Below are 19,421 nucleotides of genomic sequence, written 5' to 3'. Positions count from 1 at the left end.
ATTAATTATCTACCTATCAGGTGAGTATTAAGACTACTTCCTTTTTACAGGTGAAGAAACTCAGACACAAGGAAGTAACTTGCCCAGGTCACAAATCCAGGAAGTGGCAATCCTGGATGCCTGGCTCCTGAGTCTGATCCTTGGAGCCACCTTGCTCACTGCCACCTCAAGAGACCTTTCCCGATATACAGGCACGGCCACAGTTTATAGCTCTCAGAGCTGGGCTCTCCTGAACCAGATGTTTACCTTTTCCTTACGTTGTCAGAGCAGTGTGCTGCCTCTCCTGAGCTTTTCCAAGAGAGTGTAGCCTGATCTCAGAATGTATTGGCCATCTTCTGACTATTTGGGAGCAGGTGCTCTGAGAGAGCACGCAGAGGTACATCTCTTGGATTTCTGCACGTGGGTTTGTAAACCAATACCTTGCACACACAGTGTTCTTCCAACGCCCCCATAATGGGGGTCACATCTCCCTCTTTTTAGGTATTACCGTCTGGTTTTGAAGTTGCTTCAAATGGCTTCATCTTTAACTCCTAGGAGGTTCTGATAGTACACCTGTGGATGGGTGTCCTCTGCACCTGCCTTTCCCTGGCAGGACTGCGTTCTGCTTATACTCTTTTGTGAACAGAGCAAGGCGCAGGCGCTCTGATCCCACAGAATGGGCTCCGGTCAATAAAAGCTAAAACATACGGAAAACTCATTCCACACAGAGATGGCTGTCATTTTACAGTTTTCTAAAAACCTCAAGGAAAATCTTCTATGTAAGGGTTAACATAAGAAATTTGGGGGGGCGCCTGGGTGGCTCAGTTGAGTGTCCGACTTTGGCTCAGGTCATGATCTCGCGGTCTGTGAGTTCGAGCCCCGTGTCGGGCTCTGTGCTGACAGCTCAGAGCCTGGAGCCTGCTTCGGATTCTGTGTTTCCCTCTCTTTCTGCCCCTACCCCACTGGTGCTCTGTCTCTCTCTGTCTCTTAAAAAAATGAATAAACGTTAAAAAATAAAAAAAGAAAATTTCTGTATATGTAGGGGCACCTGGCTGGCTCAGGCAGAAGAGCATGTGACTCTTGATCTTGGGGTTGTGAGCTTGAGCCTTCCATTGGGTGTAAGGATGAAATTAAATAAATAAATAAACAAATAAATAAATAAATATTTTTTCACGTATTTAAAATAGGAAAACAGAATGGTAAACACACCGACAAATAGCAATTTGAGTTATAATGAGTTGAATGGTAATAGCATTTTATCTCATTTTTATATTCACATTTAAACATATTGTTCTAGGAATTGTCTAATAAAAACAGGAAATAAAGAGAGAATTGTGATTATTGTTTGCTCACTATTCAGATTTTCATCTATAAGGCAGCTGATTGATGCTGAGATTTGATAAGTTCACTTTGTTTGTTGTCATAAAGTTTTGGAACATATCGCCTGGGTGGATGTTACGTATTTGAAGCATAAATGTTATAAAAATTAATGCCCCCAGCACTACAGCTGTGGCCACAGCAATAAGTGTGTGTCCCGGAAATGGCAATGGTACTTCATCAACATAAATCTGCAATGGAAAAAGCAAAGTCCGTTAGCTTTCTGAATCTAGTCATTCGAAACACTGAACTTCATATGATTTCCCCAACAGCAGAGGTATTATTAACCAATTTTGCAAGCTTCTGCTCAGCTACATGCAGATATTCGGCATCCACAAAGCCCAGAGACAGTCACTTGACAATCTGGCAAGAAATGATTTGCACACAATACAGGATAAGAATTTTATTTACCATCCTATACCTTTATCATCGGTCTTTAATGGCGGCGGTAGGCAGGATACGGCGGGGAAAAGTTCTGTGTTCAGTTATAGAGGAATGGACAGCGTGCTTTGGGAAAACAGGTAGGGAATGACTAACTGCCTAGGGTGACTAGGGATGGAGCTTCCTGAGCTGGATCTTGAAGAATAATTGGGTCCACAGAAGAGGAGAAGAAGAATGGGCATTCCCAGGAGGGGGAATCAGTATGTGCTCTTTCAAGCCATCATCTCTTTAGAAAATCCTCTAGGTGTTAACATAGGGAAACTTCTGTATATTCAAAATGCTTCCTACACCTGAATGGATAACTAATAAAAATAAGTTCCTAGAAGAGAGACAGGATTGTTAACAGAGAGACACAGAGGCATCTTCTTCTCTGGGACTTGAGTCAAGAATGGGCACCGTTTATGTTAAATGTAGAAGTGGGGACAGAGAGTGAGGTGGTTTGAGCCCGGTGACTTGGGTTTTGTCTGTGAGGCAGGAAGCAAGATCACATTTTGAGGTAGAAGAAAGAAGGGATGAGTGGAAGTAAGACAGTGGCAAACGTGGGAAAATGCCAAGGATAAGAAAAAGGATCAATACGCTGTTTTAGGATACAGCTCAAAGTAAAGTTACTACCACCTCCCTGCTAGTGACCTAAGGAGGTATGCCTTTTCTTAGAAACAGCCCTCGTATGCCATCAATTCTTCTACAATTTCTCTCTCTTTTTTTTAATGTTTTATTTATTTTTGAGACAGGGAGAGACAGAGCATGAACAGGGGAGGGTCAGAGAGAGGGAGACACAGAATCTGAAACAGGCTCCAGGCTCCGAGCTGTCAGCACAGAGCCCGACATGGGGCTCGAACTCATGGACCTCGAGACCATGACCTGAGCCGAAGTCGGCCGCCTAACCGACTGAGCCACCCAGGCGCCCCTTCTTATTTATTTATTTATTTATTTATTTTTCACTTATTCCATTCCATTTTCGATCCTGCTATTGTGAGCTCTATCGACTCACCTTGTACAAACCAACCACTTAACCTCCTTTCCACCCTGTCAATCCAGGTTGACATAATAACATCGCCAGATTCATCTTGGTAGGACACCAATCTGTCCATAAAACACTTTTATTTTTTTTAAGTGAAGTTGCTTTATTTGCAACCAAAAGAATTTTGACCATAGGGAACTGTTACTGGAAGTGGGATGTTGTAAGCTGCAGAATTTAAAAGGTGGTCCCGGCTGAGTGGTGTGGAGAGCAGCGAGAAACCATTCTTTCCCATCTGGGCAGATACTTATCCTTGCAATAATGGATCAGCTGGCCTAACCATCTCCTGTTGTACTTTAGAGCCAATGGTATGTGTTCAGTTGGTACTGGAATTATTGGGAATTTGGTAGAAAATGTTAGATGCTGAATGGATATTCTACTTGTGGCCTTCCAAACGTTACTGTAAGAAAACAAAAATCTTCCTTTTAGGGGCGCCTGGGTGGCTCAGTTGGTTGAGCGTCCGACTTCAGCTCAGGTCATGATCTCGCGATTGACGAGTTTGAGCCCCGCGTTGGGCTCTGTGCTGATGGCCCGGAGCCTGGAGCCTGCTTCGGATTCTGTGTCTCCCTCTCTCTCTGCCCCTCCCCTGCTCATGCTCTGTCTCTCTCTGTCTCAAAAATAAATAAACGTTAAAAAAAATTAAAAACCAAAATCTTCCTTTTAAGCTGGACCATCAGAAGAGTTTGGATAATTAGCTTTGTTAAGAAAGATCTAATCTGGGGTGCCTGCGTGCCTCAGTTGGTTGGGCGTCTGACTCTTGATTTTGGTTCAGATTGTCATCTCATGGTTCATGGGATAGAGCCCTGGGTTGGGCTATGTGCTGACAGCATGGAGCCTGCTTGGGATTTTCCCTCTCCCTCTCTCTCTCTCTCTCTCTGCTGCTACACAGCTCATAGGCTCGTGTGCTTTCTCTCTCACAGAATAAACTTAGAAAAAAAAGAACCCTCAATTTTCCATTCAAAAAAAAAAAAAAAAGAGAGAGATCTAATATGTTTGTGGCCAATGAGAGAGACAGTTTATACGCTACCTGTAATTGCAAAAGTGAATTTTCTTTTCTATGCAGAAGTTAGAGCCAGAGGATACAAGTTACTATAATCATAGTCCGTTTGGGGTTTGTTTCCATCTTTCTGTTCTGCTTCCTCGGTGTTGGGTATCTCCCCTCTCAGTCCCCACAGCCCTCATGGGTGACAGCAGCAGCTCCTGGGGCTACAAGTTTTTTGTTCAATATCATCAAGAAAGAGCAAATACATGTCCCAGCGCTTGGAACAAAAATCCTGTGATTCACTCTGACTGGGCTGCCGTAAACCTTGATTCACTCTGACTCTGACTGGGCTCCTATAGACCTTGTGTCCATCCCCAAACACCTTTCTTCGAAAATGTTTAATAGCTTCTTATTGCTAATAGGAATGTTCTGAAGCTCTCTTTACGACATTTGAGGTCTCCCACAATTTGACCCTAACCTACCCATGTTCTTATACATAACCTTGAGTTCCATCCAAATGTCTATAAGCTACTCAAGAGGTAAGTTTTATACGTTCCCTTATCTGTCTTTGAGGCTGCTGTTCCCTCTACCCAGAATCCCTTCCTTACCCATTTTTACCTAAAATAAAATATGAGTCACCTCGCCAGACACTATAAAAGTTTCACTTGTTCAGTTAAGCCATCCATTATTTTTTGAGACTAGACACCTGTATCACCTCTGAACTCTGTATTCTCCAGCAAAACCGCCTCCTCTAAAGTTCTTGAAAACAGTTTTTCCTCAAATGTTTCCCTTCCAATCTTCTTTGACTATCCAAATATTCCACACCATGTCTCAAAAAAGGTTAAGCCCCAGAATCATAAAGGAGTATATTCTGGACACAATGTCTCTTTACTGCCAAAATACTTCAATTTGCATTTCTTAAACACAAAGAATTCACTTAAATGGCCACATTGTAATTACCGAAATCAAGGAATTAACACTGAGACAATGTTGTTATCTAATCTACAGATGTTCAGATTTTTTCAGTTCTCCCAATAATGTCCTTTATGGTGCACAAAAATCCGTTGCTTTGGGATACTTGAAAAGCAGGTTTCAACAGTCCCAAGAAATTTTACGCTCTTTTTTTCTATTTCTTAATGATTCTCTTTCTTTATTTTATTTTGAGAGGGAGAGGGAGAAAGAGAGAGAGAACACAAGCAGGGGAGGGGCAGAGGGAGAGAGAAAGAGAGAATCTTAAGCAGGCTCTACACTCACGACAGAGCCTGATACAGGGCTCAATGCCACAACCCTGCGATCATGACCTGAGCCCAAATCAAGAATCGGACACTTAAGCAACAGAGCCACCAAGGTGCCCTGATTCTTTTTATTAACTATGCAATCATTTCCTCTGTTTCTTAAAAAAAAAATTTTTTTAATGTTTATTTTTTGAGTGAGAGAGAGAGAGAGACAGAGTGTGAGTGGGGGAGAGGCAGAGAGAGAGGGAGACAGAGTCTGAAGCTGGCTCCAGGCTCCAAGCTGTCAGCACAGATCCCAATGTGGGGCTCGAACCCACAAACCGTGAGATCGTGACCTGAGCTGAAGTTGGACGCTTAACTGACTGAGACACCCAGGCACCCTCCTCTTTTTCTTTCATTCATTTTTTTTTTTTTTTGGTCCCTCTTTCATTCCTGAAGCTTTGTTTCCTTCTGTTGACATTTCTTTCCGGCCTAAAGAACTTCTTTATACATTTTTTTTTTTTTTAAGAGAGTTTCTGCTGACAGTGGCTTACCCTAATTTTCCTTCATCTGGGAATGCTTTTGTTTTTCTTTCATTCCTGAAGGACTAGATATAGAATTCTGGATTGGCAGCCCTTCCTTCCCAAACTACCCCTGTCCCCCGTACGTTAAAGATGTTGGACAACTTTCTTCTAGCTTCTAAGGTTTCCGAGAAAAAAATCAGCAGTAATTCAAATTATTGTCCACTCACATGTTTTCTGTTTGTTTGTTTGTTTGTTTTTTGGCTGCTTTCAAGATTTTTTTTGTCTTTGATTTTTATTAGTTTGATTATGATGTGTTTAGACAGGATCTCTTTTGGTCTGGATTCATTAAGCTTCTTGAATATATAAATTTATGTCTCCACCAAATTTGGGGCATTTTCAGGCTTTATTTCTCCTCATTCTCCTCCTCCTTCCCCCTCCTCCCTCCCCCCCCCCCCCGCTTCTCCTCTTTCTTCTTTTCCTGCATCAATCCCTTTTTCCCATCCTTCACTGACTCTGGTGACATAAAGGTCACACCTTTTGATGTCATCACATAGGTTCCCGAGGCCATTCTTTTTTTTTTTTTTTTAAAGACACATTATTCAGCATCATGATCAGACTATTACATTTAGCAATCAACAGCATGGGTGCAAAAAAAAAAAATCGACATAAAAACCCTTTGTTGGGATGCTTTACACTTTCCACAGAACCGAAAATAAAAGAACCTGTGATACAATTAATCACAAACACAGGCCTCAAGTTTTTGGCCCATACACATGAGTATGGTCTAAAACATGTCTTCTCTGTAGCAGCTAGGCCCTGCCATGCTGTGCGTGGCTGAGCTCACAAATCTGTCAACACCAAAGTTGTCATTCCCACCAAAACCACCTCCACGACCGCCACCAAAGTTTCCGGAACCACTTGGATCTCTTTGGCCGGATGAAGCGCTCGCTGTCTGTTGCTCAGATAGGGCTCTCCTTACTTCGTACTCACAACATGGTATTTTTGAATGACGATCTGGTCTACAGAGTTATGGTCATCAAACGGGACCAAAGGAAAGCCTCTCTTTTTGCCACTGCCTCGGTCCGTCATGATTTCAATCACTTCCATTTTCCCATACAGTTCGAAGTAATCTCTTAGATGATGTTCTTCAGTGTCTTCTTCAAGGCCACCGACACAAATCTTTTTGACAGGTAAGTGGGCACCAGGTCTTTGAGAATCTTCCCTGGAGACCGCCCTCTTGGTTCCACAACACTTCCGTCCGTCTTGTGTGGCCCTGCATTCATGGCTGCATCCACGACTTCCACAGTGGCTTACGTGACAAACCCAAAGCCTCTGGAGCACTTGGTGTTGGGAGCTCTCATCCCTACAGAGTCTGTGAGCGTTCCCCATTGCTCAAAATGGCTCTTCAGACTCTCATCGGTTGTTTCAAAGCTCAGAGCTCTGATGAAAAGCTTCCACAGCTGCTCAGGCTTTTTGGGAGACTCTGGCTTAGACATGATGGCGGTGGGAGGGAGACTTTCACGATGCTTCCTCATGGGCAGAAAGGAGGCCATTCTTTGTAAAGTCTTTTTTCTTCAGGGTGGATTTCTACTGATTTATTTTCAAATTCACTGATTTTTTTTTCTCTGCCATATTTGTTCTGCTACTGAGTCTATCTAGTGATTTTTAAGTTTTAAATACTGTATTTTTCAGTTCTAAAATTTCCATGTTGTTCTTTTTTACAGCTTCCATTTCTCTACTGAGAATTTCTTCCATTCCCTTTTCAGCCATTTCAAGTGTTTACCTTTACCCCATGGAAGCTGTTATCATGGCTGGTTTAAAACATCAGTCTGGAGGCGCCTGGGTAGCTCAGTCAGTTAAGCGTCTGACTCTTGGTGTTGGCTCAGATCGTGATCTCACAGTTCATGGGTTTGAGCCCCACGTCAGGCTCTATGCTGACAGCATGGAGATTGCTTTGGATTCTCCCTCTCCCTCTCTCTCTGCCTCTCCCTCTCTCTCTCAAAAATAAATAAATTTTAAAAAATAATAACGTGTAATTATTTTATTTTGCTGTCCAGTGCTGATTATCTTTTGAGGATTATATTTTCTTAGTTATTGGCATAGTGAGTAATTGTAGATTTTATCCTGGACGTTTAAGATATTTATGTTGTGGGAGACAACTGGGTGACTTGGTCGGTTAAGCAGCTGACTTCAGCTCAGGTCATGGTCTCATGGTTTGTGGGTTTGAGCCCCACGTCTGGCTCTGTGCTAACAGCTCAGAGCCTGGAGCCTACTTCAGATTCTGTGTTTTTCTCTCTTTCTGCCCCTCCACTGCTTGTGCTCTGTCTGTCTGTCTGTCTCTCTCTCAAAATAAATATTAAAAACATATAGTTATGTTGTGAGACTCTGGGTCCTGTTAAAAATTCTTTGGAAAGTGTTAAGTTCATTTATTTATTTCGAGAGACAGAGACAGCGTGAACAGGGGAGGGGCAGAGAAAGAGGGAGAGAGAGAATCTTAAGCAGCCTCTGCACTGTCAACACAGAGTCTGATGAGGGGCTTGAACTCACAAGTGAGATCATGACCTGAGCCAAAATCAAGAGTCAGCCGCTTAACCAACTGAGCCACCCAGGTGCCCCTGTTGGGTGTTTTGTTTGTTTTAGTATTTGGACACACTGGTCGAGTTCAGACCCCAGGTTCTGCTTTACTTTCTGTGGTGGCTCCATTGTCAGTTTAGTTCTCAAAACCTTTGCTATGCTAGTATGTGTTCCTGGTTTCTATGTTGCTCAGGGGTTACTCTAGAACTTAGGTGGTGTGTATATTGCATTTTTATTTTGAAGCCTTTGCTATGCTTCTATTTTTTTGTTTTGAATTACTGTACTTTTGCCAATTTTATTTTATTTGAGTTCTTAAGGTTTTATTTAAATTATAGTCAGTTAACATACATCTGCAGCAGTGTGGACTCATTACTGGGGCTAGCCTTAGGGCAGGGTCAGGATAGAAAAAGAAGAGGGAAAACTATAGAAAGCTTATGAAGGTAATTGAAGAAGATATAAAGAAATGGAAAGACATTCCCTGCTCATGGATTGGAAGAATAAATATTGTCAAAAGGTCAATACTACCCAAAGCTATCTCCACATTCAATGCAATCCCAATCAAAATTGCACCAGCATTCTTCTCGAAACTAGAACAAACAATCCTAAAATTCATATGGAACCACAAAAGGCCCCGAATAGCCAAAGCAATTTTGAAGAAGAAGACCAAAGCAGGAGGCATCACAATCCTAGACTTTAGCCTCTACGACAAAGCTGTAATCATCAAGACAGCATGGTATTGGCACAAAAACAGACATATAGACCAATGGAATAGAATAGAAACCCCAGAACTAGACCCACAAACGTATGGCCAACTCATCTTTGACAAAGCAGGAAAGAACATCCAATGGAAAAAAGATAGTCTCTTTAACAAATGGTGCTGGGAGAACTGGACAGCAACATGCAGAAGGTTGAAACTAGACCACTTTCTCACACCATTCACAAAAATAAACTCAAAATGGATAAAGGACCTGAATGTGAGACAGGAAACCATCAAAACCCTAGAGGAGAAAGCAGGAAAAGACCTCTCTGACCTCAGCCGTAGCAATCTCTTCCTCGACACATCCCCAAAGGCAAGGGAATTAAAAGCAAAAATGAATTACTGGGACCTTATGAAGATAAAAAGCTTCTGCACAGCTTTGTTGGAAACAACCAACAAAACTAAAAGGCAACCAACGGAATGGGAAAAGATATTTGCAAATGATATATCGGACAAAGGGCTAGTATCCAAAATCTATAAAGAGCTCACCAAGCTCCACACCTGAAAAACAAATAACCCAGTGAAGAAATGGGCAGAAAACATGAATAGACACTTCTCTAAAGAAGACATCCGGATGGCCAACAGGCACATGAAAAGATGCTCAATGTCGCTCCTTATCAGGGAAATACAAATCAAAACCACACTCAGATATCACCTCACGCCAGTCAGAGTGGCCAAAATGAACAAATCAGGAGACTATAGATGCTGGAGAGGATGTGGAGAAACGGGAACCCTCTTGCACTGTTGGTGGGAATGCAAACTGGTGCAGCCACTCTGGAAAACAGTGTGGAGGTTCCTCAGAAAATTAAAAATAGACCTACCTTATGACCCAGCAATAGCACTGCTAGGAATTTACCCAAGGGATACAGGAGTACTGATGCATAGGGGCACTTGTACCCCAATGTTTATAGCAGCACTCTCAACAATAGCCAAATTATGGAAAGAGCCTAAATGTCCATCAACTGATGAATGGATAAAGAAATTGTGGTTTATATACACAATGGAGTACTACATGGCAATGAGAAAGAACGAAATATGGCCCTTTGTAGCAACGTGGATGGAACTGGAGAGTGTGATGCTAAATGAAATAAGCCATACAGAGAAAGACAGATACCATATGTTTTCACTCTTATGTGGATCCTGAGAAACTTAACAGAAACCCATGGGGGAGGGGACAGAAAAAAAAAAAAAAGAGGTTAGAGTGGGAGAGAGCCAAAGCATAAGAGACTCTTAAAAACTGAGAACAAACTGAGGGTTGATGGGGGGTGGGAGGGAGGGGAGGGTGGGTGATGGGTATTGAGGAAGGCACCTTTTGGGATGAGCAGTGGGTGTTCTATGGAAACCAATTTGACAATAAATTTCATATATTGAAAAAAAAAAGAAAAAAGAGAGGGGTGGGGAAAGAGGGAGAGAAAGAGAGAGAGAGAGATTTTATTTTTGATAATGTGGTATCACTATTCGATAATGAATGAGTCATTAATCAATTAACTCAAATTCTCATTCCCTGCCCCCTAAGGGGCACTGATTTTGGTTCCAAATACTTTTGGATCCTGACAGATGTAGGCGTATTAAGACTATCATCACAACAATGATAATCAAAGGGAAGATCATAATGGAAACTTGAGTGTTATAGACCTGTGTTCCTCTGGGGAGATGCCGTGAGAGGAAGTGCGGTAAAAGTCTGAAAACTGAGTTAAATATGGAAGATGGAGAGAGAATAAAAACAAATACAAGCACTTATTAAAATTTTCCCAGCATTGCTGGGTCCTATACCTGTCACACACTCTGCCTTCACCATTACTGACAATGTCATCCCCATTTTTCAGGATCTCTTGTCTCCAAGCCTTGTGTATCACACAAATTATGCTGTTTGTTTTTTTTTCTCTTTAGTGTCTCATGCATTGACATTTGTCATGTTACTTCCCCAGCCATCATCCCATCAGTACCTTGTGCATTTACTATACCTGAAATTCTTCAACTAAATTGCAAAAAGTGACACCCGGAACAACAGACACTCTGAAGTGAAAAAGTTCAGAGCCCTGTGGAAAAAACACACCTGGTCATTAGCAGCATGGACACGTGTATTCCTTCAAGCTAAAATACACACTGTGGCCACTTTCCCTACAGATGATGCATAGAAAAATCCGATCCCCTTCCTAAGGCTTTTGCACATCTACTTCCTGTATCAAAATTAGAACGGAGGGAGAAGGACAAATAGGTGATACCTCTTTTTAGAATGAAGAAACAGAGACACAAAACCTAACATGGACTTGACGAGTAATTTGGGCTAATCATCATATTCATGGTTTTGATATGTTCACTAATTGTTACTGACTTTTATAATTACCTAGATTATATCAATTTCATGTGTTCTTATGGGCGGCTATGAAGACATACCTGTATACATCCAAACGTACACACAAGAAAACTCATTTACCTCCTAAATTTTGGAAATAACGTTTCTGCTCTACCTTGAAAAATAACCTATTAGTTTTGCCTATCAGCTCAAAAACTAGTAAAGTGTTCAATTTAACTTTCAGATACCTTTTGAAATACTGATGTCAAGAGAAATGGAGGAAAAATAAACACTTTTCCATATATCTTAAAGATACAGTTTCTGCTACTGACGGACAGCTATACTTTAAAACGTAAACCAGTCTTAGTTTAGACACATGTTCTTTGTGAACTCAAAACAGGAAAAACAAAAATGCTGTCAACTCACCTTTATACTTAAGTTGAGGCCTAAAGGATTATACACTGGAGCAACAAGACGTGGTTCTAAGTAATCTTTCAATTTTTTTACATTCTCTGGTACACTGTGTTCTAAAAGTACATGAGGTATATTTTAAGCACATTATGCTGTTTGCACATTTTGCATAAAATTTACTACATACATCAAGGTACAATGAAGGAATTTACTCCGTAACATGGCTAAGTTATCCCAGACTTTCAGTTCTGCTTGACTTTATAGAAAATGTACTTAGGGAAATGAGGCCAACAATGCATCTTCTCAAGGACATTGTCAAGAGGGACAAGCCCTTTGACCACTTCATTCAGGCTGCCCTTTTCTTCCGACCCCATGCTTATGACAAGTTCTAACCTGTACGTACTTTATATCTTTGGCAATGAGATAATGCAACCTTAGTGGTTGCTAAATGATTTTCGATAAGGTGGCAGAAAACTTTCACAATAGGATCACTTAAATCTTTTCTAAAAGAAACGATCAGGTGTTCTTGCTTTTCTTGTAATTCTTTCTAAAACCAGATATATGGTGTGGGGATTAGAAATTGAAGTGGTATAACGGTACATGGGATCTAAGGGAGGAGAAAGCTTTGATAGCAGCATTTGCCAATTTCCATGGTATAAATAGCCTCACCATGGCTAATCTCCAGCTACTAATGGCTTAACAACCAGTACACAAAACGCTTGAATATTTAACAATTGATGCTCAAAAGCTGGCAACATTAGGCTCCAGCATACCACAGAAAATGGGGATGTTAGTAAAGTGAAATAGTAGTTTTCTTTGCTAGATTTTTCATTTCAAGAATGCATATACTGGGCAGAGTAAGACTCACTGAACACCCAGTGTCTGGATATTTGGTAACATTAATAACTGGCCAAAATTTCATTTAATTCTATCAATCTATTTGTCTACTTACTGATCGAGTGGGAGATTGCCTCAAAGTATTTATAAACAAAATGTGCAGGAAAGAGTTGTATATTCGAGGTAACATTGAATTGTGGTAAATTTAATTTTAATTTAATTTTATTTTTTTACAATTTTACTTTCAAGTAATCTCTACACCCAACATGGGGCTTAAACTTACAACCCTGAGATCAAGAGTTGCGTGCCCTACTGACTAAGCCAGCCAGGTGCCCCTGATTTTTCTTGTTTAAAAAAATTTCTGCATCTTTTAAATTATTTTACCATAGAATTTTGAAAAAACTTTGCTTGTATTAGAGAGTAGATTCTATAGGCTATCTGGCCACACCTTTTAGAACCTTCTCTGTAACACAGCGAAACCATTCGAAAGAGACACTAGACCAATGTGTAGCACAAATTCAATCAATCGTTTTTGCTACTCATCTACAAAATGGCTTTCAAATGTTTTACAGTTCAAATTCTTCAAAAATGCTGTTATGCCACGAAATCCAGGGCACCGAAAGTAATAATACGTGGGAGACAAGGAGGACAGTAAACCGCAAGTTGCCAATGGACTCAAATTCTTTTCCAAAGAACTATTGGTTGTTGTAAACTGGTTTTATAAGCTGCTTACCTAGGTAATAACAACATTACTTATAAGACAAAATAATTATAGAAGAAAGCAAATTCTACTTAGTTTCCAATTTTCCCTCCTGTTCACTTCAGTCACGGTAACCAGATACGGCATTTCCACTGGGATATGTCCATCCTCACTGTAAATTTCCAAAGAAATTGGATATTGTGTAACTGGAAACTTAAAACGAGGAACCTAAAATGCAAATTCCGAGAATGAATGTCAATTTGGACAATTCAGGACTAATTTCATTTCCTGGTAAAGAGTGAATAGATACATTCTCCGAGAGCTTGGCCATTCTAAGGGACATGTGCCTCTCAGGGCTTCTGCCTTCTCAGGGCATGAAAAACACGGTGTCTTACAGCAGAATTAATGTGAACTCCAAAAGTAATACACAAATATTGTGGTAACAAAATTCATGGCTTTCTATTGGTCTTTTTTCAGAAATTTTCTATGATGGTATTCAAACCTTTTTGGCTAACCCGCATCTCAAACGGCACTGCATGAGGTGGCTCTTGGCCACCTCTCTCACACCTCTCTCCCAGCCAGCCATGATCTTTCAGCCACACTCTTTAAGCTCAGGCTCCGGAGTCAGAGCTGAAATCTAACTCTTTCATGTATCAGCAAGGTGATCTTTGGCAAATTACCTGGCTTGTCAGTGCCTTGAATTGGAGACAAATCGCGAAGAATGCGTAGAGCAGCGTTTGGCAGTCAGCAAATGTTCAAGAGATACATTGTAATTCAGTGAGGGGAGAGTTGCAGGGGTATATGTGACACTCCTCACAATTCACTGAATGCTAATTCTACGCCCAACATGGTATTCAGTGATTTTATCTTTATATCAAAGATTTTATAAAAATCAAATCACTTAATATAATGCTATAGATAGATAGAAGACAGAGATGGAGAGTCTATAATGCTATTATATAGTCTTACAAGGCCTTGAAATAGATCTACTTGAAAGCTATACTAAGTGGACATTTAACTCACCTATTGCAAACATCAATATCCATTTGATACACTCTTGGATGTCTTGAGGCTAACAGAATAAAACATTTGACACAGAACCCTTCTCTTAACCAATATACTATGCTGTCTTCTATTTTGTGGCTGCTACCAGACCAAACTCCTTGATTACAAGGACTTGATCTCCCATATTCCCAGCACTGACACTCATGTACACATTTTTTTTTTAGTGAATCAATGTTCATCATAATCTAGTGTAGCGTAGGACAGGTCACAAATTGTTTTCATACAGATACGTGCCTGTGTGCGTATCTTCGTAAGAATCTTGTGAAATGGACGGGGTAGGGCGGGTATTCTTCTGTCTTATAGAGTGGTTAATTAACTGGCTTAGGCACATTTAAATCCAGATCTTTCTAGCTCTGTGTCCTATTTAATTCTGTGTCATAATGAGACGTTTCTTTGTCTTAACACTCAGGTTTAATCAAACTGCACATTTCAAAACCTTTATTGATATGAAAGTATTTTGTCTTCGGGTAATTAAAAATTAGCTTACCTTTTCTCTGCAGTCTGAGAAAGCGACAGCATGTGAAAATTTCTGATCATTTGTGCAGTTACACTCTTCCCGAGTAGACGCATTAGCGCACTGTTTGAATTTACCAGATTTCTGCAAATAGAACACAGGTTGACTTGCTTTTTTTGTGGAAGGCTTTCTGCCAACCGAGTAAATGTTCAATAAATATTTGTTCCCTGAATGCATAAAATCCCTGAGAAGTTAAGAGGGCAAAAATATCCACTAATAATGAAGTAAAAGTTGATTCTCTCCACCTTTCTTCAATTCTCTTTTTTATTCACCTCCACTCTAATCTTTACTACTTCCTTCTATCTGCTTACTTTGAGTAATACTATATTATTTTAATTACTTTTTATATAGAGGAAGACAAATCCATTCATTTTCTGTTCTTCAGATTATTTATTATTATTATTTTATTTTTAATGTTTATTTTGGAGAGAGAGAAAGAGAGGGAGAGAGAGAGAGCAAGCATGAGTGAGGAAGGGGCAAAGAGAGAGGGAGACACAGAATCCAAAGCAGGCTCCAGGCTCTGAGCTGACAGCCCAGAGCCTCACACGGGGCTTGAACCCACTAACTACAAGATCATGACCAGAGCTGCAGTTGGACACTTACCCGACTGAGCCACCCAGGAGCCCCTTCAGATTATTTATTAATACAAATTTTCTTTTCACTATGAACTTTAGAATAAGCCCACCGTGTTCCCTCAAACATACCCTGGTGGGTTTTGATTGTATTTGCACTGAATGCAGTGTAATTACTCTGGAGAGAACTGAGCTTTTAATGGTGAACCTTCCCATCAAGAACATGAGACTTCTCTCAATTTATTAGGTGTTTTTTATGTGCTTCACCTAAATCACACAATGTTTTTCATACCTGCCTTACACATAATTTTAGATTAAATTCTACATCTTTTATTGTATGCAGATGAAGTGTGGGTTGTTTTTCATTATTACTTCCAATTAATTAGTACAGATATATAGGAACATTACTGATTTTTCTTTGTGATCTGATATCCATTGGACTACATTAGTGATAATTATTATTCATTTTAATAGTTCGCCAGTGGTTTCTTCCATATTTCTAAGTAAGTAATTATATGTGGAAATGGTGAGTTTTGTCTCTTTACAATATTTACACTTTATTTGTTTTTTGTTGTGTTGGCTTAGGTTGACCCTACAGAACAAAATAAAATAAAAGCATTGAAGCATTCATGCTTTAATATTGAATTTTATATGTTTGCTAAGGACTTCTCACCGATTTTATTGCATTGGGTGGTATCACTTCTATTTCTGGTTTACATAAACTTATTCAGAAATGAACGTTACATTGTATCAAATATGTTTTATGGCTTCTGTTGAGATTAGTTTTACTTTAATCCATTTATGCAGTATGTTATTTTAATGTTTTCCTACGCTCAAACTTGCTCACACTGGAGAAACTCTACAGTCTCCTGATACACTACGCTGTTAGTGTATTCATTCCTGCATTTGACTTGCTGGTAATATTTTACTTAGGATTTTTCACAAGTCACACTAGACAGATTTAGGGGTGAGTGAAGTAAAGATATATGTGTGTCTGCACGTACTATTTTCTTTTTGCATTGTTTTGCATTTCTTTAATTTGAATTAAAGTTATAGAATGCAGACCATATTAAACCTTTTTGGAATTCACTAAGACTTTATTACAAAATAAGCCATCACTTTATATGAATGTTCCACGCAGACTGAACGGAATGTGTATTCTCTGTCTTACACAGACACACTCACTGCGCTCCATGCCTCCCGGTTCTCCTGACTCATGGAGCTCTTTGCCATGACTGCCCTTGTGACAACACCGCCTCTCCTGGGATGCTCTCTGTCTCTCCCTTACCCTCTTCTACACCCTGCCTTGCTCTTCCTTTGTTGGCTCACCCCTACTCCTCTTTCAGTCTGACTCCCTTGGACTAGATTATATGCCCCTGATCCACAGTCATCTTGTGTGTTTTGTGTCTATTTCTACTACTTGGCTGTCTTAAGTGTAAGGGTAAGTAAGGATTAACTAGGAGAGGTTTTTTTAATGCAAATTTCAGGACTGCACCCATAGTTTCTGATTCAGTAGCTGCGAGGGACAATTGAGAAAGCTGCATTGCAGAAATATGCCTAGATAATTCTGCTTCGGGTTATGCACGGCCATACATACAGAAACAGTATTTAATTTGTACAACTTTTTTGTTTAACTCCTATCCTCCCCCATTACAGGAAAGATCTATAAAGGTATCTGTCTATCTTGTTTGTTGCTGTATCCTCAGAGAACATCTGTTTGTACAGTAGCTGACAGCACTAGAAATGTTGAAATTAACATGTGTCGACTGCATAAAAAGTACACTAAAAAATTACTGACTTAGCTGTAAATTAGATACAGTTACTATTCAACTCCCAGATTCAACTCCCAAGATTCAAGAGAATCTTGAAAATCCAAACAAATTAAGGATTTCCACGTAAATATAGTAAAATCATATTTCAGTAGTGGAAGCTTGGTTCTAGTGACACAACAGGGTTTATCTTTGGGGAAAAAAAGGGGAATCAAAGCAGAACTCAGTATTATAGCTGGTCATTGCCTGGAACGGAGCTTCTTACACCAAAATGCAAGATTCAGCCAAAAGTCAACCTCCCCCTGTGTTATGTGTGCAATAATATTTGCACAAATGTGTATTATTAGTTTGTCCAACAGTCTTAAAGCACTCTTTACGTCTGGCACTGTTCTGGGTACTAAAGAGGCAGCAGAGGAGAAGATTTCAAATCAACAGCAACAACCCTGACTTATCCAGCTTATCTTTTTATGAATCATGATAACTAAAACAAATGAGCAAAATCCGTAAAATTATAATAAGTGCAATGAAGAACAATAAGGGAGAGAAGGGGGACAAGGAGTGGGTAACAACGGAAGTGGAGTTTCCAATTCTTTTTTTTTTTTTTAATTTTTTTTTTCAACGTTTTATTTTATTTTTGGAACAGAGAGAGACAGAGCATGAACGGGGGAGGGGCAGAGAGAGAGAGGGAGACACAGAATCGGAAACAGGCTCCAGGCTCTGAGCCAGCAGCCCAGAGCCCGACGCGGGGCTCGAACTCACGGACCGCGAGATCGTGACCTGGCTGAAGTCGGATGCTTAACCGACTGCGCCACCCAGGCGCCCTGGAGTTTCCAATTCTAAATAGAGTGGTCAAGGCACGCCTCACAATGATGGTGGCATTGAAGCAAAGACCTGAGGACAGTGACAGAGTGTGCTGTGTGCTCTCTGGCAGAAGAGCATCCCAGACAGGAATTTTTTCAGCTGCAAAGGCCCTGAGTTGGAAATATGTCTGGCATATCTGAAGAACCACATGGAGGCCAGTGTGGCTAGAGCAGATTAACCCTGGGGGAAATCAGGTCAGACGCAATGCCAAGGCCAAATCATGAAGGACCTGATAGACCGCTGTGAGAATTTGGCTTTTACTCCCTATGACATGGGGTGACAAGAGAGAGTTCTGAACAAGGGAAAGAACCATTTTATGTCTTTGTGTACGTGTGCGTGCACATACACAGTGCGTGTGGATATGGAATGGATGTGGATGTCTGTGCACATCTACAGGCAGGTAGGTGCGTTGCCCATCACGTACTCTTCCTCGGAACCTATTGGTTTCTCTCTGTTCTTCCCCCCGTGTTCAGTCCACACTCCAGAGAGTGTGGTTGTTCTCTAGGAAGAACCTTGGCAGCACTTTAAATGTGCCTGTGTTGGATCAAACAGTCTTCTTTCCTCAAGGACAACCCTTCACTTCACTAAGCTGGACATGAAACGGGCCTGGGGCTCCTTTCCTTTGAGAAAAGATACTCTCACGCCACGTATCCCCTTGGAAATCCAGATGGGAACCAGGGAACAGTCAGGAGAAACGGGTCCACTTAGACTTCTTGGCTCCAAAACCACCTCTAGAAATAGCAGTGAGAGGAGACGGGGCTAAAGGAGGAGGAAGAGGAAGAGGAAGAGGAAGAGGGCAGGAGTCATAGTAATAATAACAGTGCTGACATATCAGGGCAGGTAGAACATTGTTTAGAATACACCTTCTCATTTAATCCCTGCAGCTAGGGCCATCTGTTATTTCGCTGAATGATTTCTCGAATTCAAATAAGTACTGGTTTAAATGTGAAAAATTATTTACCTTTGACTTAGGAAATAGATTTCTCGGTATGGGTTTGCTAGGGTCTGCATGGTAAAAATTATCTGTGAGGGGAATGGCAATCCCCATATTAGATGGAGGCCGGTAGTTGACCTGTAAGTGACCAAGCAAAGAAAACAGGTAATTCATTGTTATTTACTAAGTCTTTAACTTAAAAACCTTGATTTTCCATAAAAACATTCAAAGCAATTTTTTTTTTTTAATTTTTAGTTCCAGGTATTAGAGTCCATTTCTACTTCCCCTGCACTCCTTACACCTTATTCTTCTGGAATTTCGACAACCTCAACCCATGGTAATAGAACTGTTTGCAACTTGTAAATAAGTGAAAAAAATGTTAGTAGATAAAATAGCTACCATGAAGCAAATGCAATAAAGTTTCAACACTTTATAAAAAGTCTTAGTGATGTCTTTAGTAAATAAACCTTCAAGTTTGGTTATTTGCTTTTTTGTCACAGAAAAATTAAAAGTAATAGTTAGCAAAGAATAATAATTATATATATAATAATTATTATATATATACTATATATTATATATTATAATAATTATATATA

The 19,421-nt window shown here is 40.3% G+C and overlaps 1 protein-coding gene across 1 annotated transcript in view; it reads right to left on the bottom strand.

The window, feature by feature from the left end:
- Positions 1-1,343: 1,343 nt before the first annotated feature.
- The window catches only part of CATSPERB (cation channel sperm associated auxiliary subunit beta), a 103,090-nt gene continuing 85,012 nt past the window's right edge, over positions 1,344-19,421 (bottom strand). Inside the window, exons 21-26 of the mRNA XM_047079922.1 lie at positions 18,853-18,963; positions 14,663-14,773; positions 13,203-13,338; positions 11,589-11,689; positions 10,831-10,905; positions 1,344-1,547 (exon numbers count right to left, since the gene is read on the bottom strand). Coding sequence (XP_046935878.1) covers positions 1,344-1,547; positions 10,831-10,905; positions 11,589-11,689; positions 13,203-13,338; positions 14,663-14,773; positions 18,853-18,963 — 738 coding nt within the window. The remainder of the gene's footprint in view (positions 1,548-10,830; positions 10,906-11,588; positions 11,690-13,202; positions 13,339-14,662; positions 14,774-18,852; positions 18,964-19,421) is intronic.

Source organism: Lynx rufus, unplaced genomic scaffold (assembly GCF_022079265.1).
Source record: "Lynx rufus isolate CCGP_SWC_20201006 ecotype Redwood Valley unplaced genomic scaffold, mLynRuf1.p SCAF_17, whole genome shotgun sequence".
Classification (NCBI taxonomy): Eukaryota; Metazoa; Chordata; class Mammalia; order Carnivora; family Felidae; genus Lynx; species Lynx rufus.
This window is presented reverse-complemented; position numbering and strand designations above follow the sequence as displayed.